The sequence below is a fragment of the Macrobrachium rosenbergii genome, chromosome 36 (assembly GCF_040412425.1).
Source record: "Macrobrachium rosenbergii isolate ZJJX-2024 chromosome 36, ASM4041242v1, whole genome shotgun sequence".
Taxonomy (NCBI): domain Eukaryota; kingdom Metazoa; phylum Arthropoda; class Malacostraca; order Decapoda; family Palaemonidae; genus Macrobrachium; species Macrobrachium rosenbergii.
This window is the reverse complement of record NC_089776.1, coordinates 11112866-11133669: the sequence shown is the minus strand read 5'-3', so window position 1 is coordinate 11133669 and position 20804 is coordinate 11112866. Positions and strand designations below refer to the sequence as shown.

Here is a 20804-nt window from a genome sequence, read left to right as displayed (position 1 = left end):
AATAACAATTTTGGAGCTATCAATGAAAATAAAGTGGAGTACACAAAATGTATAGCACCTAACAAGTAAAGTCTGCCATGTAAAGCATGGTCAAAATATGTGAGCTCTTGGCTGGTGAAATAAAGGAGACTCCCACCAGTAAGTGAGATCTTACCAACGACCATTGGTTCATTTGCCCAGCTAAACACAAGACTTAGAATAAACACACCCCATTCATTAGAGAAGCATGGTGAAAGTTTCAAAGTCTCACAATGCTTCAGAGAGCCAAAATGTGAAAAGATAAGGAAAGTTGACAAACTTACTACACAGTATGAGGGAGCCCTTTCTAATACTCCATTCAGTACCAAAGAATTACTACAGTACCCATAAATTCAATTTGGTGAAACAGATTTCCATTAAGCCTATGTAAAAAAAAAAAAAAAAAAAAACGGTATGAATGAATCGGAACACGTATCTTTGTGTGCTATAATAACTGAATCAGATACAACGAACTATAAGCAGTAGCACATTACCTGTAAGCCTTTCATTACTAAAGTGTATAGCTCTTTCTTGTTTAGTAACCAATCCAGTGCCATGGACCAAGGTACTTCTCCGCTGAAAGTTTTATAAACTTGGGAAGGTGTAGGATTCGTAATTTCAGAACCAAGAATGATCAAATGACAGGTGCCCGTGATGATCCTTCAGAAGAAAATACAATGGTTTTTTGTTAGTTACAATTACGATGAAAAATTGTTGAGTTGCTTAAGAAATGAACAAGGTAGAGTTGTATTTATGTTGACATATTGTTCAGCAGTGTACGGAATTTACAAATTCCCTTCTGAGGGCTTCAATATGGGAACAACTGAAACAACAGAACACACAAAGATTAAGCTCTTAAAAATAATGTATCACAACAAAAACAAATATTTTACTGAATTCAAGCTGGCCATCAAAGAATTATTTTATGCTGATTAAAATCTAACATGGAACAACAAACTGGTATGAATGTCTTCCATTTTGGAATTCAGTTTATTCAAGAATGATTCTATATGATAAAGAAACTGCTTAAAGTCAACTTTGGTATTTGTTGTTTTATTACTTCATATTAAGAGGGTTTCACTAAATAAGAAGTAAAATAAATATTTCATTCTGTAGTTAACATAACTGTCCCCAAATGTTCATAACAGGAGCACCAGTGTCACAGTTTGAACTAAACATTTAGATTTAGCTTAATATGTAAATATTTGATTACTTTTTGTCTCCAAATATTTCATGATTGTATTTTTCATACTCAGAATTGCCTGTATCATATGTTTCTTAATAATCAACTGAATTTCATTAAAAAGTATCATGGGAAGAAAACTGACAATTTAAATACAATTTTTCTCTAGGGGCTATCATTTAAATGCAGTCTGAAAATAGTGCTATAAATATGGCCACTTCAACCTTCAGTACAAATTCCTAATATTTTCAGCAACGCCAAATGTTTTGCATTGAACCATATCATTTGTTTGTCAATAATCCTCAAATCATTGATCATAATTTCAGAACTTACCTGTAAGATTCTTCCAGGTCTTCATCATACTGCATTTTCTGTATCTGCTCTTCCTTGTCTCCTCCAGACTTAGAGTTTGCTAGCCCAGCTCTATTAGACGTTCCAGAAACTTTACCTAAAACTGCAGAATTCTGTTGTCGAAGATCAACGTAAGTTCTTCCGAAATTGCTAAGTAGAAACTTGAACCATGCATGAGGAAAACTGTCTTGGACTTCGTCCACTACTTCAGTGTCATATGGAAGTTCTATAAACCAACTGGCAAGGGGAGCCAGGGCAGCACTTAAGGGACTGTTGTATATGGGCGTGCGATAATCTGTTCTTGAAATAACGCGTACGTGCACTGGAGCAGCACTTCTGCGCTTGGGATGAGTAAATCTTATTTTATGAAGAGGAGCAATAGACTCAAAGTTAGAGTCATCATCGGAAGATTCGTCATACATGATCCCTGGAATGACATTTAACTGGTCTTCATCATCCTCCAGATCACCTAGGGATGTAGTGAAGTTATTAGCCTTATAATGAATTGGTGGAAGGCCACTTTTACTTTCTCTAGTTCTGTGGTCTTTTGTTTGGATTGTAACTCTCTCTTCATTATTAAGAGTGCTTAATCGACCCTTCCCAGCAGAACTTTCATCAAGGGGATCCTCATCATCATCCCAACTGAGAGGTCGAGAGTCCACTGCAGGAATGGTGGGGACATCTCTTACTCCTTGGTCGTCAATCCATGCTACGCGACTTGTACGACCACTCTGAGACTGATGTGAATTATGAGATATGTGGCTCCCAACAGAGTTAGATACTTTTTCTTGTTCATTAACCTCCACTTGTGCATGAGGGATAGTTTCTTCAAAATGATTCTCTGCCCTTTTCTCTACTTTGGGTAAACTCCTTAAGCTTTCTTGCGTCTTTGCATTTGTTGTAGCACTTGACGCTGGTGTCTGTGTCTTATCACCTTGTACACTTTCCGATCTCTTTACAACGTAATCCATCATCAAATATATGAGTGCCTTGTGGAAATAATCATTTATGACTTTCAAGGTGTCTGGGGAGTCTATAACACCTGTCAATACATTTTTAGTATCAGAGAAACCAACAACATTGATTTGCGATACAGGGGTAAGTGTGTGGAAAGCGTACTGGTTGAAAAATGACGACAGCTTTCCTTTCTTCATTTCATCATCAACATCAAAGGCAAAACTAAATACAGCATCAACTCTTGAGGCTTCAGCTGTATGACAGCTTGTTTCTTGCAGTTCCAACCCTTTGACACTGTAGTATACATAAGTGAATCCACACTCCAAGATCTGAAATTACAAATCTCATCATTCATTAATTCAAATTTCCTATTTTTACATCACATAAGCATTTTATTACGCAGTTTGCAAGACTTTCATATGCCAGGTACCATAACAATGTAACAAGTTTAACCCTCACAGTCCGGGCTAAACGTATATTAAGCACACCCCTAGACTGGGCTAAATTTAAGGATGGCCAATTTAAAAAAAAACTCATTGGAAAGAGGAAGATATGCATATGCACACAGTTTACGAAAAAAATTGAAAAAATTTTCTGTACCTTCCAGGGGAAGTTGAAAGTGAATATTTCGACAGTCATAAAAATATGCTAATTTTACCAAGTTATTTTTATTTTTTTTTTTATTTTATAAAATTATAATTACAGCTCACATAATACAGTATCATAACAGATAAGAACTAAAATCGGTAACAAATTGTGTGTTTATTGTAAAATATTTATGAGATCATTGGATATGAATTTTGGACAGCATTCCCCTATGACATCTCAAGACAAACTGAGCTCTCTCTCCTGTACGACTAGCTATTAGAGTTGGGGTAAAAGTTGCCATTAGTCATTTATGGCCCATGAAAGTGATCTGAACATTTTTCCCACAAAATTATTTCAAACTGTATGGCATGAAATCTTGAACATATATGAATGTTACCTGGAATCCACCCCAAAGCTATAAGTAAACATATGTATGATATATTTGCATTTCATGCAACCCTTAAAACTTTGTCTACAAAACATAATTTCACTATACATACTGTGGACTGTGCAAGTTCCATTTTACAATGGAAGCTAGGCTTATAAAATTCTTTTCATGTCCAAAGTTATCATATTTAAAAATACTACGAAACTGTGTACTATACTATTCAACTTAACAGAACAACCAATTAGAATATAAATTTATCAGCTATGGAGCTTTTTGGTTTTTAATTATTCTAGACATATTTCTGCTTCATAATACCCATCAAGCTGCAATCAACTTGTTAGATTTCATACTCAACCATAACTTTTACTGTCAAATCACAGAACAGTAAAAAACAAAACACTAAAAAATTGGTGAAATTACAGCTGAAAAAATACAAAATAAAAATTAAGGTTAAAACTGAAATCTAATGCAAAAAAATTGAAAACACATCTTAGAAAGATTGCAACTCTAAAGGTCAGTGACTGCATTTAAACAAGAAAATCGCAAAGTGGATATCTTAGAACAAGTATGCAAAAGTTTTTAATGTTCTAGTCATCCGTTCATCCATCAAGAATACTGTATGCCCAGCTGTCTTTACAAAACAGAACAAAACACTATAAAATAGGTATTACAAAAAAGTAAAATAAAATTTATTAAAAACATCTAATAAAAAAATTATGTAAAAGACAATTACCAAAAACTGCTATTTCCAATATTCAAAATTTAGCTGTTATGTTCACTAGCTGTATATGGTAACTAAACATAAATATAAGCTGTTCATAAGTCAGTAATAGACTACATATGATGTTTTTTCTGTTTTTTTTTATTAATGTTATAGTTTATCATAGATAACATTTTATTGTTAAAAGCTCATATTAACAATTACTTGGTGTTCTAATTTATATCTTGATGTTCTGATGTGAAATATAGCCTAGCCTTTTTTTACTTTGTATTTTGCACTTGATGCAATCCATTGAAATTAAGCTAAGAATTAGGCCTCTGAAAATTGCATGAATATATACACTGGTATTTATTTCACACAAACAATACAAAAATTAAACTGACTTCATCAGCCTACAGAAAGAGAAAACAAAGTAATGTACTATATTTACATGAAAATTTAAACAGGGACCAGAATTACAGGCTTTTCAAACTACTTAAATGACTCATACTTTAAAGGGCAGGGATGAATTATGAAAAGAATTATAGAATATGAAAATCTCGTAAATGTACATATTAAGGTAGGCACTCAAAGTGCATTATGATGGCACCCTGTGTTATTCGGTTATGCAATTATATTTAAAATAATTTGCATACTCAATGGGGATAATATATAATGATAAAATCTAAGCTTTGTATAGTTTAAGATAATTCTTGAGAACTGCAGCAAAAAGAAACACGATTCTACGTAAATATTCCAATAAAATGCCCAAGTGCCAAACTAATCACACAAGACACCATTTTCTTCAAGTCTGAAATGTACAATCCTTAGCAAAACATTTTGCCTCCACAATGGTCCCATCTTGCTCTGGAAACCACAATGTAAACAAACCTGATCTACACCTTAGCATCTACTGAATCCTTATATGTCAGTCATTTTAAATGAACAAGTAAAAAATCTCACCTGGATCCAGAGAAATCTATCCTCGTAGCGTAAAAGAAAGTGCTCCCCAGGTTCAACAAACCCTGAAGAAAAAACTAATTAGCGTGATGTCACAAACCATAAAAATACAACTTTACTACATACAAATATAAAAAACCTAAAATATATTCCCTAAATAAAATATTTTATTTATACTGTTGGTGCCACAATGGTGCAGTGTAAGCCAAGAAGGGTCACTGCCTGAAAAAAAAGGACTAAAGTCTTTTTTTATAATGACTATCACTAAAAGGTATTCCCACAAGTTATAATTGTCTTTAGCAAGCAGAAATGACTGCAAGGGAGAAATCAATCGATGGGACTGAGAAAAGAGGACTCCCAATGTATAAGAGCTTATTAGTTAGGAACATTAATGCTTTACAAAATACTTTATGAAAACCTGCAACATGTTAGAAAAACTCCAGCAGTAGTACATAACATAAATGAGCATTTAGCCTCTTAAATTTAGAAAAACTATGGCAGTGATACATTTTACATTAATAGAGTATTAAGCCTCTGAAATTTGTAAGTAACAACAATAATACTGCCAGTAGGCCTATTCCATGTTTACACTTAAAGGAAAGTTGGCTTTTGCACTAGATTACCTGGAACTTCAGCAGAAAGTGGGTACCAATGCTTGGCAAAGCAAATGGTGCACAATGAAAGTTCTATGTCAAACAGAGTTTAAAAAAGATGACCAAGTAGAATACATTCTTACAATGGTTTAAACCATGATTTTCATTGCTGGTTAAATTAAGATTTTCATTGCTGTGAGTAAGGAAACCCTAAAAAAATAATCTTCTTTAAAAGCAATTGGTTCTGGGGAGCTGCTGGTATAGATACAGATCAGCATTCCACAAATACATATACTCATTGTGTGTCATCCACTATCATGAATATGTTGAGAATCAGTAAATGAAACTGATCATGCCAATGGAATTCCTTAAGCTGTCCTTTAATTATATAAGTCTTAGTTAACTTTCAATAAACTCATGGAAACAATAACCATGAAAAAAACTTGCCTAAAGGTAAAGTGACAGAACACAGTAGTTTGAGGGTTTCTTCACAGCTTTCATAAACAAAGTAAATTCATCTTACTTTTCCTCAAAGTCTTACCATAACTGCTTTGATACTTGGTCATGAAATGCATAATGCACTAGTCATAACAAGAATTAACCAACTGTGTAAATAAAACTCAGCATTTTAAAGATGAATAATAAACAAGATATGTTTGTGAAACAATGTCATCACCAGTGGCAAAGTCATTTAACTTACACCTTGAACCTTGGATCAATCACATAAAAAGTTGTTTTATATTTCTTTACAAAACTTTAATCTTAGTTCACAGACAACAGATTCACAGGAACAGACAGGCCAATTACTTGACGTCCCAAATGGTATAACACAGACGTACCAAACAAACAACCTACTGTTCTTAACTTGATAACTTCATAATACAGCATTTTAATGATGACATCCATAAATCAGTAAATGATGAGATACAGGGCACCAGCTGTTGAACCTAGTACTAATACATCTGCCCTTTAGGGGGTAGTGTCATCAGTGCACCTCATTTGTTGGCAGTGTTCCTTTGGCACCCAGAATCTTGCTGTTTAACCTCTCCAACAGTTACTTCTTAGTGCAACAGTGGGATTTTCTCAAAGTCCCACCTTCAGATCTCGTACTTCACCTCCATTATTTTCTGGATCTCTTTACCTTGCCATACAACCACTGCAACTCCCCCTTTTAACTGTCTAAGTGCTGAATGGCCAAAGTGCCCCAGTACTTTGGCTTGACAGCCTGACTCTCATAAATCAATCATCTCATACATCTGTACCTCAAATAAACTGAGGAAGCTAATGAAAATGCTGACACTTAGTTGCAGTACCCTCTAGTCATGGATGCTCACCTAAAGAAGGTCTTGAAAATTTCTTAGATTAATTACTATTCTTAGCTAACACTGCACCATTTCAGACAATATAATATAGGTACAATCAAGGGCTGTCTGCATTGTATGGACACTCAATATTAACCTTACATTAAAAGATTAGAAAATTTAATGAAAAATCAGTTTATGTTACCAACTTCTGTACACAGCAAATGATTAAATCTTCACATGGTAAATAAGTACATAGGATAACACTAGGATAAAAGAACTAATTCCATTTCATTTCAATTGGATTATATACCACTATTACTGTTTTGAAAGTTAATTATTTGAGGTATGACTTAAAAGCTTTCTGAAAAGTGACTGCTTGAAATATCCACTGTTTTTTAGGAAACTTTTTCTGAAACCTACCTAGAGATCCAATTTGCACTAAATTATGAAGTGCAAAAATAACATGAGGGGTGAGCTGTTCGTAATAAACGGAATCTTCACATGAATTTGATGACCGACCAACTGGGTATGACCAAAATCTCAGAGGGCGTGGGAAGCCCAAGAAAAATATAGGAAGGGTGAACAGAGGTAACAATGGAGCCGATATGACTGTAGATAATACCAAAAGACCAAACAGAATGGGGATTATGGCAAGGTTGAAACCTGCAAAGAATAAAAATAAAAATAAAAATATTGGAACAACAAAACTATATACTGGTATTGCACTTAAATAAAATGTTAAATGACAGACAGATAAATATCATTGAAATTATGAACATAATTTTCTAGTGTGGTTCATTTTTTTAATAGAACATTTTCATAGTTCAAATCATTATTACAGAGCATTTTAAGCAGACCACAGAGTAACTTTTCTAAACTACTTATTTTCTAAAGACTTTTCAATTAGTCTTATGTAAAAAGTGGACCATCTCAGGAATTATTCCATGAGGATACTTTATAAAAACTAAAAAGTACAGGGAAATTAGGGAAAGTGGAGGAAGACCATAGCAGGTGAAGAATATAAGATAGGCTGTTAAGATTGAGCAAAATGAAAAGTTCCAGTCATGAATAAGATTACTAATATGTTGATGAGAGAAATTCAAAAGGCTAACTTTAGTGGTTACATTCTGTAGCAATTAGAAAAAGATTCCCAAGTGATGGACAAGAGGAATCACTCTCCCCTGGCAAAAATGAAAATGTGATGGACAATGTAAGAATCATATGTCCACAATACTGGTTAGCATACCTAAAAGGTGTATGAAAGGCTTTTAAATGAGGAACTGGGAAGATAAGTGTTTGAGAGAGAAAGATCAATGAGGGGTCTACACAAGGTTGAGGTGCAGAGATCAGATCAGGTGTTTATCAAGAAAATGCTGCATATGGTCTGAAATTAAATGAAAACTCAAGCATGTGTAATTTTATGATTTGGGTTCAAAGGACATACAGTATATGAAAATTATTCTATCTTCAAAATAAGTAACATATGTTATGTAAGGGCAAAGTTCAACATTTAAGCCTTTGAATCAGCAAGTTTTCACACTTATCTAATGGACCTGTTTTAGTTTATAAATAAATATGCAATAATCAACTTGACCACTTACTTCCTTGGAACTTACATAACGCAAATATAAAAATCTGAGCATTCAGTAAATTTTCTTTTATATTTCACAACTTCAACTGCTGAAGATATTTTACTTCATCATTTGAAAATGTGAAAATCATTATAATTCTGCAAAAAATAACTAAACAGTAGCTTATTTAAACATACCAGTGAAAAAAAAGGAGAGTGATGTTTGTCGCTTCTTTTCAGACAGAGATGTTATGACGAAAATCACTACAGTGCATATTCTCTGCACTAATCTTGTTCCCCATAAATAAAGTAGGCCAATGAAGAATATTCGTGTTGCAGGAGGAAGTTTTCCCCAGTAGTCAAGAAAACTACTTGATGTTTCACGTTGAACTATTTCCAAAATGTAGAAGAGCGATAGTTGCAAAAGCATTTGCTCAGGAAACTGCCATATCTGTAATACAGGAGGATGAAGGATGCATTAAATTTCGTTACATTACAATTTCTTCAACGGAAGACTGAGATGTCTGGGATTACATGGTCATGCAAAATGAGCTAAATTATAAATACTGTAATGGATTTAGATGAAGCAATAGGTATACTATCATACTGATGGAACAAGTAGTACAAGACTGCTTTTCTTTGCAACCACTTGCACTATGTAGATTTAGGGCAATTTAAAATTTTGTATGGTCTGTAAATTACCATAAGTGGTGGTTACAGGTTTTGTGTAAGTTGCTATAAGCAGCAGTCACAGGTTTTGTGAAATTGAAAACGTACATATAGTACTTACTTGTCGAAATGCTCTTACAAGGGGAATTGTAAGTAAAAAGTATGGAAAAGTCTGGAATGGCGCTTGAAGCTGCAAGTGAACTTTTGCTGAGAAATTCTGATGCAAAAGTATAAGTGACACAAATGGTCCTCCTGTTGAATGGGAGATAAAAGTGGTAAAGAGCACTTAATAAACACGAAATTTAAAACTACAAAAAAAGAAAAATTATATTAATATAAACTCACTAAACCAAACAGTTTTTCCAAATTCCTTTATCTGTAAACAAATTATTCAAACTACTTAATGGCATTGTATATATTATGGTACTGTATACTACTGTACAGTATACAGTATATACTTTATAAGAGTACAATACTGTATCTACTGATAAATTAAAATTTGGTATTCAGCTTCACTGTGGAAAGCAAATCCATCCTTATTCATATCTCATTTCTAATAAACAAAACTATATCGTTCAAATTCCTGTGCATCTTCTGACTGTCATTTATTTATGCATCTGAGCAGGACTTTTACAGGGACTGTCATCGAGAAAATTTTTGTTATACAGAAGTGAGATTTATGCTATTTAAGATTAAAGAAAATGGACAACTAGGTAGGGAGAGGCAAAATGGAACAAATGTGAAATAAAATACAGAAAGCATCTTTGGTGAAAGCTCTCCATGGCTCACCTTTTTGTCATGGTGCATCAAAGAATCAAGGGCATTTCAGTTACCAGCTTGCACTACAACTACTCTCCAGTTTATCTTTTCATCTGGTGCTCATACCTCAGTGCACTATTCCTGAAGCTGTTTACCTCACTTCCCTTATTCACTTCCTCATTGATGAAGTTAATATAAGGAGAAAAATATTTTACCTATACAGTACTTCAAAAGTCACCTTCAACAACAAGCAGCACTCTATATAATCGCTGCTCTTGGTCTAAAATCAGAGGAATGAGGGTCCATTTCTACATAAGCACTGAACTTACCATAGACTTTATCTTCAACATTTTGCCCTTTACGCTTCATACCAAGCAAAACATAACATAAGCATAACAACAGAAGTGTGTTCAAGAACGATTAGCCATTCAGCAAACACATCTCGTAATTAAGAGCAATCATGAATAGTAACTAATTAGCTATACGTAATTAAGTCTGATTAGTAAAATGAGGACAAAACATATGCTAAATCTAACCTAATGTGTCACTGCAAAGCTATAAACACCTAACCAGACAGTAAAACCTTAAAACTAGCCCATCCAGAGGGCACAATGCTAAAATGCCTAACCCTTGAGTAATGACTGACAACTACAGATACCTAACATCCTCCCTTAAAAAAACATTAAAGAAAGGAAAAACTGTTTCTTATCACAGGTACTACACAGAAAATCTTATTAACTTTGAACCCAGAGAAAGTTGTGATGAAGAACTAAGAGAAAAAATTGGAATTTACAGCAATTACAGTAACACTCATTCAATTCTGAAATGCTCTTAATGTGTGATGCACCAGTAAGATATCTGACTGTGAGAAAATGGAACTTATTCAAGCAAAACATCCTCAATCTCATCTAACTTGTGAACAGAGAGTAACAAACATAAGCAAATGTGGAAGTTTGTTCTTTGTAGAAAGATTAAAGAACATCAGCACAAACACATACTCACCAAACTGTAACAATTGTGAAGTCATATACAGCAAACTGTGTTTTTGAAATGTTTTTCGATGAACATACAATGGATTCCTTATCAGACCTAAGACGTAAACTTTTTGAAACTCGTTGATGACCAACACTGACAGAGCCAGGAATATGACCACTGAACCAACTGCATCTCTTGCAGATACCTGTGATATGAGAAACAACGGTGTACTGTGATGTACAATGTCACTTTATATTGCTCTAGTTTTAAAAATTATATTTTTGACCATAATTACAGTCATAACTAAAATTTTCCAATAGATTTCTTTTTTGAAAATCTCCTTAATAATGAGTTCTTCACAAAAATTATGAAAAATACATAAATAGCTTTAGATATTCCGACGACCTTGCTTTTTCTTTAGAATTCCACAGGAGAGCATAACAAATTAGCTTTTATATGAACTGTAATATGTCCTTCAATATATAATAAAAATATCCATAACAATAAACAATAAAACATTTGGACTTCAAAGATCCAGATTCATGAAGATCAGGGCAAACTTTTCTCATTCTTTTTTTATTTACAACCAGAGAACACTGAATGAAAAGGGATTAATTAATACATGAGGGGATATTTTAATAAACAGTTCAATGTGAATTTGATGCTGCATGTTTGCTTACAATTTTACATATTACTGTTTAAAGTAATAAAAATGAGGTTAAAAAACTCAGGTAATTGGTAAAAACCGCTAAAATGTATGTCAACAAACAATAAAATTCCATAGTGACTGGTGAAGGAAAACGTGACCGATAGAAAATGGGTGTCATTACACAGAATATCTTTTTCTCCCAAGAACTAAGTTTTAAAAATTATACTTCATTCTGTTTATATTCATTTTATCATTATCAACATCACTAGCAACAAAAACTGAAAATATTGCTTTGCTTTTTATTTACAAACCAAGATAAGAAAGAAAAGAGATTAAGATACAGAAAACTACAAAGAAACCCAACATCAATAAATAATTCAGTACAAACTCTGTATTTCCCAGTTTAGATTTACAGTATTAAGACTGAAACGTATAAAAAAAGTAATAAAACCATGTGTAAAAAAAAGATAGCCATTAAACTAACTGAAGCCTAGAACCTACTAAAAACAAAAAGAGCATAGAAATCCATAAAAATAGGAATTCCAAATCATTCTCCTTCCCAGATGATAATAAAGATAATTATAGTATTCCATACCATACTTATCTCATTCAATTAATGTTTTATTTACTGCATTCCAAACATTCAAAGCACAACTTACCTGAAACAAGACAGGCAAGTTTGTTAAATCCCCATGAGCATCTGTTGTTACGTTAACAGGCATTCTCACAGAAGTATTTCTTGCTTTAATTTTTGTGCAGTTCAGGTTGGCTTCATACCAGCCTACATTAGGCAACTGGCAACCAAGACTCAGACCTATAATTGCTACAAGGAGGGTCACATAAAGAACAAGCTCCCTCCGGCAAGTCTTTACTCGTAAGGAAGGTTTTCCAGCTACAGGTAGCGTTTCTTCGTACTTCCCAGTCAAACCTGTTACAAATTTGACTCCGGGGGATAACAATGATGACAAAATCCACCCTGAAATTACAAAAGACTAATAACAGCTTGCAATAATAAACAATTTGAGTGGAAATAAAAACCTTTATGATTAGGTACTTTAAGTTATGTGCAACAACTGCACATACTTCATGCCAGTATACATTCACCCAATGTTCCAAGAGATCTGTTCTTAAAAGAGGGCTGAGACAAAAGGGTTCAGAGGAACAAATGAAAAGCAAAAGAAAGGAAACAATAGTGATGCACAAACAGAGGCTCATAATCACTTTTACTACAGTTTACTACAGACGGGACATAAAAGCTAGTCATTTAATAAATAAAAGCTTCATATAATTAAAAAACCTTTTGCTGTAATATAACTAAACCTAAAAACTTTCATAAATAAAAACAAACACCTTGGAAAACAATAAATTGAACTTACCAGAATCTAAACTAAGGATATACTGGATACAAGAAGCAAAGACCATGAGTCCCTCAAAGGAAGGCATTGCAGCCGACATACAAAGGAAGATAGTCCCGAAGAATGCATGAGGAATTAGTCGAATATTTGATGACATTGGAGACCCTCCTGTAATGAGATTTGTATCAGCCTGTTTTGTAAATGGAAACATATTCTGGTAGATTATTCTTAAGTAAAATAAGAGGGTTAGTATTCATGTATCAATCAATCTTTCTATCAACCTTTTCCAAATCACTTTGTTGTACAATATTTTTCATTTCAAGGCTTATTTAACTGGAACACTTACCCAAAGCTACAACAAGCCACTGTTCCAAAATCCACAAAATAAAAGCATCAATAGGAGGTAGAATGCCCAATAACCACAAGATCGAACACGAAGCAAAAACCAAATGGAAAAATACATCAAGCACTAGCAGCCACATAACAGCTGGAAAGTAACTGAAAAAGAAATTAATTCCAATAAATTTTTTGTCATTGTGCCAAATCTCAATACTAGGAAAACTTATGTTTGGAGTAAGCACTCAATCATTACTATTGGTAATTTAAGACTGGATTTCACCATTATTGCTTAGTAACACATATAGAAGTTAAAACAGTTCTTTAAGGCTTGAAATTTTATAAATGAATTTGTAATGCTGAAGCATAATTGTTTTGATTAAGTTACCACATTTATAAACAGAATTGTGTTAAACTTCAATCTATAAATAACAGTGTAGGAAATATTTATTCCCATCACAGCAATGAAAGACAGCTTAAAAATCTATATTGCTTATCACATGATTCACTGAAACCTAATAAACACTCTTTCAATTAAAACAATGTATTAAACTTAAACAAATTAATTTTAGAGACTAAAGCCTATTACTTTCCTGATGCTTTTATAAACCAATCAGAGGCAACTGATTAAAATACACGGTACACTGTATAAATAATACCTGCTAGCCAAAATTCTCAGCTCTCATACAAATACATACATACAATATTTTCTTCCTCATCCCCTCTGTTTCAAAATTCTGTCTGAATCTGCAAGAACTAGCTGCTATGTGTCTCACTGGTTTCCTAATTCTGAACCACCACTTTCACCCATACGAGAGCACAGTTCAGCACATGACCATCCTTACATGGACCAGGATTTTACAATACCTAGAAATACATAGAAATGTGAACAGATGGGGCCTCCAAATTTCCAAGTATGAATGAAACTGGCGCTGAATAACAGGTATACTGTATATATAATTAACAACTGTATGAATGTTTCTTGTAAAGTACTCAACAGGTTACAGTCATTTCTACTTCGTATTCAATTTTGAATATCATTTCCAACTTTTATTGTATCTTTTCATTTGTTTTATCCATTTTGTTAAGATCTAGCAAGACTTCATTTTATCGTATTTTCAATGATTTTCATAGCCTTTGTAAACTAACCACACCAACAAAATCAAAATGCATGTGCACTTCATTCTAATGAAAAACTATGACAATACTTGTCACAAAAAAGTAGAATGGAGAAACAATACAAGTGATTTTGAGTTTGATAACTGTTGTATTGTGGAAAATCTTCCCATCTTTTAACTACCATTTCACTTTTTTACATTTAATATCTAAAACAGCATGTCTTGCTGTCAAACCAAGTGTAAAGGGACTAGTAAAGGTAAAAGGCTTTTAATTCACCTGAATATTTAATCTAATTAAAGACTCCAATATAAAAACTCAGTAGAGAGCATGTTAGTATATCAAACTGTACCAACATATGGACGTTACTGATCGTATGTAATAACAAATTACTACAGTACAGTACTGTACTAGACTTTTGTGTTCCACTTCTAATCAAAATAATTATGAAATGGTAATATACTATTGATGGCATAAAGAGATCAATTTCAACTGATATTCATAAAAACAATCATCACAAAGAGAGTCACATTTACAAAAACAATCATCACAAGGAGAGTCACTAAACGGAAGCTCTCACTCACTTGAATCTTTGCTAGAAATATTCTATCATCACACACAAAGACATGAGCAAAATCATTACCTCCTCCAAAAAGACAAATGCTTACCTTGAAAGAGTATGAACTACTATGCAGACACTCATGTGAAGAGGACGAGAAAGTCCAGCCAAGTCCCATGGGAGAGGGTGGAAAGAAGCAGGCTCTGGTGGGGACCCCCCTATCAAAGGCCACAAACCAACACTTGCCGTGACAATGCCCAAAACAGTGAAGGCAAGTGATGCTCCCCAAGGCTGTTGTGGATTAATAAATAGAATGAAAATGATATTCATTTTGCCTATTAACTGAGCAATGATTAGTAAGGTAATACCACTGCTGGATTAACAGGGCCAGAATCAGTCAGTAAAAACATACCAGCTTTGACTGAGATCTTAACTTTGAAATCTTTATAGGGGGAGGTGCTTTAGATTTTTCAACCAGGAAAAAAGATTTTCCTTATTTTCTTTTCTATAATTTTTACAGTCAATTTCTTTGATATCTTTTTACTTCATAACCTTTAGATAAAAATATTGCCTCTATTTTGAATCTGAAAGCTTTCTGTTTAATATTACTAAAAATTCTCTAATGCAGAACATACAATCCACATTGACATATCTACAGCAATGAAACCCAAACTTCAACAGATTAGAATACTAAAAAGTAGCCAGATGATTTGTATTAGCATTGGTGAAATGTCTAGTATGCTGTGTCCTTTCAGTAAATATAGAAAATACTGTGATTAATTTGAAACAGAGGAGCCAAAGTCAAAGGTTTTGTATACCAGTACACAGTCCTGAGTAATTTCAAAAAAATTTATTTTCTATAAGTTCATATTATTATCTTTCACTACACCATTTGGAAGATTAAGAAACAATTATGAAGGAACAAAATTCATAAAAACCTAGTACTGTATTCCATGGTAAAAATAATAGTATTTAAAAAAAATGTTATTCATTTATTAGAATTGTCATCTGTCAAAAGTCAGCTATCATACTAGGAATTTGTATACTTCACCTCAGACTGGGAAATTTGTCTGCACTATGGGAAAATATAGTCATTCAATTTTGTTTCCTGCTGATAGTATTTTTCGACTTTTGCAAATGAATTCATTTAAAATTTCTTCAAATTCAACTTTACCCTCTCTTCAATCTTCATGGATCTACAACTTACTCATAACTAATGGTTAAAGGGAAAATAATAAGCTAACCTTGTAAACCTTTCCATAAAAATGTGAAGTGTAGAGAAGTCTATCTCTTATCATTTAAATGTTTATTAGCAGTTACATAAAATTGCAAGGCCACCAAATACTATCCCCAAGGTCTACTATCTTTTAAAACTCATATGCAGTAGATTCTGTTAAGAAGCAATCTTGATTATCTTTGAGCTCACATTCCAAAAAAAGGAAAAAGAAAGAGTGATTAAGAAATACATATACAATCCAAACTGCTTTTAATATCCAATGTTCAGTGGCCAACTAATCCCTTTAAATGTGCTTTTGAAAGATTTCGTCTTTTATTCTAAGCTTTTGAGAATTATAATGATTCTGAATGCAGTTCAAATGGTGACAAGGCTGACAATAAAGTTATCGATGACTAAACTTTTTTCAGTGAAGTAGGGTGCCTCACTGTCTGGATCGCACTTAAACTATTCAAGTCTGGAATTTCAATTTGCAAAATGTAACTGTTTGTGTTATTCAGTTTAATATGATATCTTGATATCTTAAAAAAAAATAACTTGACTTACCACATTGATATGGTCTGTAGAATCAGGTCTTATATAGTAAACAGTTCCTCCTCCAACAACCCCAGCAATAACGGAGTGAAAAAAAATATTCAACTTAGCTTTCTTCTGTCGAATAAGGAATGACCAAGTCTTTGGACCTAATGCAGAGTCAAACTCCAGGAACTCTTCATCTACAGCCAAGTTTACCTATAAGAAAAACTTGCTCAATTGGATAATAAAATTTAATGCAAGACCAGAAACACAATGAAACCCACAATTCTTAAAATATTCTGAATTAAAAAATTGTACAAATTACAAAAACTGTCTGCTTTAATTACAGCATCTACTCTAGATCCAAACTGTAAGAAATGTGATATGCCAATTACAATCCCTTGTCCAAGTATGCCTATGCAGCTATAATTAAGACTACAATGCTACTTTTGATGTAGATATCTTGCTATGACCAAGAAGGCACCTTCAGAAGCCACTAGAAAATGATCTAAAGCACCATTATTTCATCAAACTATTTTCTACTGTCCAGTTTACAGTGTGCACCTGACAGCCACTGCCCATAATATAGCTCCTTAAACAGTCCCTAACATTTCTCTTCCCCACCACCATCAGGAGACCCATGCAATATGGATTATCCAGCAGAGATAAAAGTATATTACACCATACAGTCATTCCTATGGCATTTGTCCAATACCATGGCAATCAGTGAGCCTACACCAACAAAACCTTAACCACCAAAGCTACACCAACAAAACCTTCACCACCAAAGACAAAATACTTGACAGCAAGGCCACAACAATCAATTAGCAACACAGTTCATATGACATAGCAGGAGATGAGAAAATACCTAGAACCATAGTACTGTTTGGCAGTTGCACACAAAAACACAAGTCCACATTATCCTACTCCTTAATCCAATGTACTGTATATCCCACCTTCGTTGTGATCATATCCTGCTGAAACAAAAAAAGAACCTCAGCTGACTTTGAGTCTTGTGAAAATTTTTCTGTATATTTTGCGTATTCTCTCTACTAAAAAGAAAAAGAATACCTGAATGTGCCCACATGTACAGACATACTATTCAAAAGATGACTACAGGGTAACTCCACAGTGAGTTATGCCCAACATTCCAAAAAAAAAAAGGACAAATTGAGAAAATATAAAATTAAACTTGACTGATGCAGCCATAACTTACAATGAAATTTTCATATAAGTGCCTCTTCATCCTCTAAATAATAATAATAATAATAATAATAATAAATAATGGCAATGCTGCAAGCTGAAACAAAAAAAAAATGCACCATACATGCTAATACAGAAAGTGATACCTATATTGCTTCTGCTAAAACTGAGAGAACATCTAATATACATAACTGTCATAAATGAGAAACAACATAATAAGTCCCAGTGATATCAGGAAATGAAATGACCTAAACAAAGGCCAAAAAAAGTTAAAGATATCGATGCTGCATTACTGCCAAAAATGAAGAAAAAAAATCAGCAGTGAGAATTTAACTAACCATTTGCATAAAACAAATTTTTATATACTAGGTACTGTAATTTGTAATTATAGGAGTCCCACAATAACACAACCTAATAATCACAATACATTTATCAAAATACTGAACCAGTGCAGGTAAAAAAGTGAAAAAATTGAAAAAATTTATGTTACATGTAATAAGAGAAAATTTATACGAGTTCCAAGTAACATTACTGTATTTTACACCCTTTCATTTCAAGATCAAACAAGAGTGAGAGAGTTCCAGTGCTTAAATGAGAGCACACCCTCTATCTGTAATTCTGGCAAAATTACGATTCCATAAATACTGGATGTTGATCTAATATAGACACATTTGACTCAGTTGAATTACAAAAGCTAAATATATCTTGAGGTAAAAGCAATGTAAAAAAAGAAATTAAGAAAAACTATGAGATTTTATAAATGAATAAGCATCCAGTGAAATGGCGTCCTGCATTATATTTCTGGTAAATGACTTCGAGGCACAAGATCGTCACTCCTAGGCCAACACGATAAGCAGTAGGCTGGTCTTTTAGACCTTTATTCTTACACATACTGTTTAACTTAATAACTATGAAGAATTTTCCTCCACTTAAACAACATAAGTATAAATGCTTCTTCTATGGATACTGTCTGATCAATGACACAATTATGGAATGCTTGAGAATTGTTATTACCTTTGACTCAAGGAAATTTTTTAAAAGTTTTTGTTAACTTGACACATGCAGCAGTGGCACAACATTATTTCAAACATTACATATTTTGTGTAATCACATGTGACAGATACACTTACGTGTTCAACTTCTTCCGGTTTCGTCTTCTGTGTACGGAGTAGATGGGCGACAATTTGAATGACGAATGCATACAGAAACTCCAGGAAGGCACATATGTACACAGCCCAATTAAGTGGAAGTCTGTCATTGTGCTCCAGTATCACAAATACAATGATCAGCGAGGGAATCACAGAGAACAGGACCAGCTGTAAAGCACAAAAAATTAATGTAAAAACAATGCTGTAAATGTGCAAAAGAACATCCAGCTACAGCAAATACAGATGAAACAACAACTTAAGTACAGCACTAATAAAAAACTATCTGTTTGTTAACAATTCTTGAACAAAACTGAAAGAAATTCAGCAGCAGTTACAGTGTCACCAATGCATGCTACTGACAAAACTATTGCCATGTTTTACAACACCAATTTTTCTGCTGTAACCAGGAATTTACTCATCATCTAAAAGTTTGTCATTCTTATAAAAAATCAACTCTGATGTATAAAGACAATAAAAAACACATCCATTGCTGATGAAACTAAAGGAAGGAGTTCTGAGTTTCTGGCAAAGCAAGAGAGATATCTCCTCCCCCAACAACCCTGAAAGGTCTCCTGTTTCACTGATTTCAACCATTTATTTAGTTTGGATGCTCTACCTAGACAATAGTACATAATTCACAACATGTAAGCAGTTTACAATTCATAAGAATTATGTCCTGTAATCATTATTTTCATAACTCTTATGTGATAGAAACACAAACTTTAGTACTACTACAGTTTACTGGCATGTACAAATTTAATGTCAATTACATACTAAAATATTACAGTGCTTCATTTTTAAAACAATTTCACAGATACTGTTTACTGAATACAAATTAGCAAACTGTTGTGCCATAGTAGCTAAAGACAACTAACCTGTAATACGTAAACATAGAGTGGAACCTCCGAAGAAGCAAATAACCTCAAACCTCCCAGAAATGTTTCCAAGAGTCTTCGTAAAATAAATGGCTTTTTATAGTTATTGACAAGCGGAGATTCCATTGCCAACCGCTCCGTGGCCCACGCAAGGCGGGCTGGAGCCCAAAACTCATCCTGAAAGAAAAGAAATTTGTTCTAAATTCATTTATATAAGAATATATACAAACAGTATACATATCTCCTAGTGTCTACAATATGGCTAAGGACCACGATTTCTTCTAAGCACCAAGAAACATAATGGAGTTTACAAATTAAAATAAAGGCCTATTTCAAATTAAAGTATATAAAAATACTCAAATACTCCCAGCACTGGCCAACTACTGAAATACATACTGAAGTTTTTAAGAAATCCCACTACAAATAAATGCATTATACAAGTCTTCACTACCTGGTCAAGGCTGACAGGTTGATGAGATACGCAATTTGCTGATCTTTGGTATATAACACCTACCAACTAGTGTAGCATTTCTAAGATAACTGTCTGGGAAAATATACTAAAATTTCTCCCATATCCTGTTCTTCTTCATAACTCCACTAACATGTACCTATTTGAAAGTGACTGTGAGCTGCACTTTTCATCTTTATTAACATTTATGTTAGCCTTTTCACTTTACCAGGCTAGATGTTTAAATACATCCCTCCAGACCTCTTTCAGCCATGATATTCTGGGCTCCCCATCCGCCTCAATACTGATACTTTCGTTTCTATTATTTCTTCAACTGAATGATCTTCCCC

The 20804-nt window shown here is 33.5% G+C and overlaps 1 protein-coding gene across 4 annotated transcripts in view; it reads right to left on the bottom strand.

Annotated features, from left to right (window-relative positions):
- Positions 1-20804, bottom strand: part of LOC136856615 (pecanex-like protein 4) — an 83685-nt gene that overhangs the window by 9068 nt on the left and 53813 nt on the right. For 2 of the 4 annotated variants that reach the window (XR_010858424.1, XR_010858423.1), the window contains 14 exons: positions 20007-20183; positions 19114-19299; positions 16811-16996; positions 15140-15321; positions 13366-13517; positions 13041-13187; positions 12324-12640; positions 11043-11220; positions 9403-9533; positions 8811-9063; positions 7463-7705; positions 5149-5210; positions 1535-2838; positions 513-678 (listed from right to left, as the gene is read on the bottom strand). Coding sequence is in view for 2 of the 4 variants with exons in the window: in XM_067134548.1 (XP_066990649.1) it covers positions 506-678; positions 1535-2838; positions 5149-5210; positions 7463-7705; positions 8811-9063; positions 9403-9533; positions 11043-11220; positions 12324-12640; positions 13041-13187; positions 13366-13517; positions 15140-15321; positions 16811-16996; positions 19114-19299; positions 20007-20183 (3691 nt within the window). In the remaining 2 variants the exon portion in view is untranslated. Of the gene's footprint in view, positions 1-476; positions 679-1534; positions 2839-5148; positions 5211-7462; positions 7706-8810; positions 9064-9402; positions 9534-11042; positions 11221-12323; positions 12641-13040; positions 13188-13365; positions 13518-15139; positions 15322-16810; positions 16997-19113; positions 19300-20006; positions 20184-20804 lie in introns of those variants that run through there. The other 2 variants (XM_067134548.1, XM_067134547.1) reach the window with 2 other exon arrangements.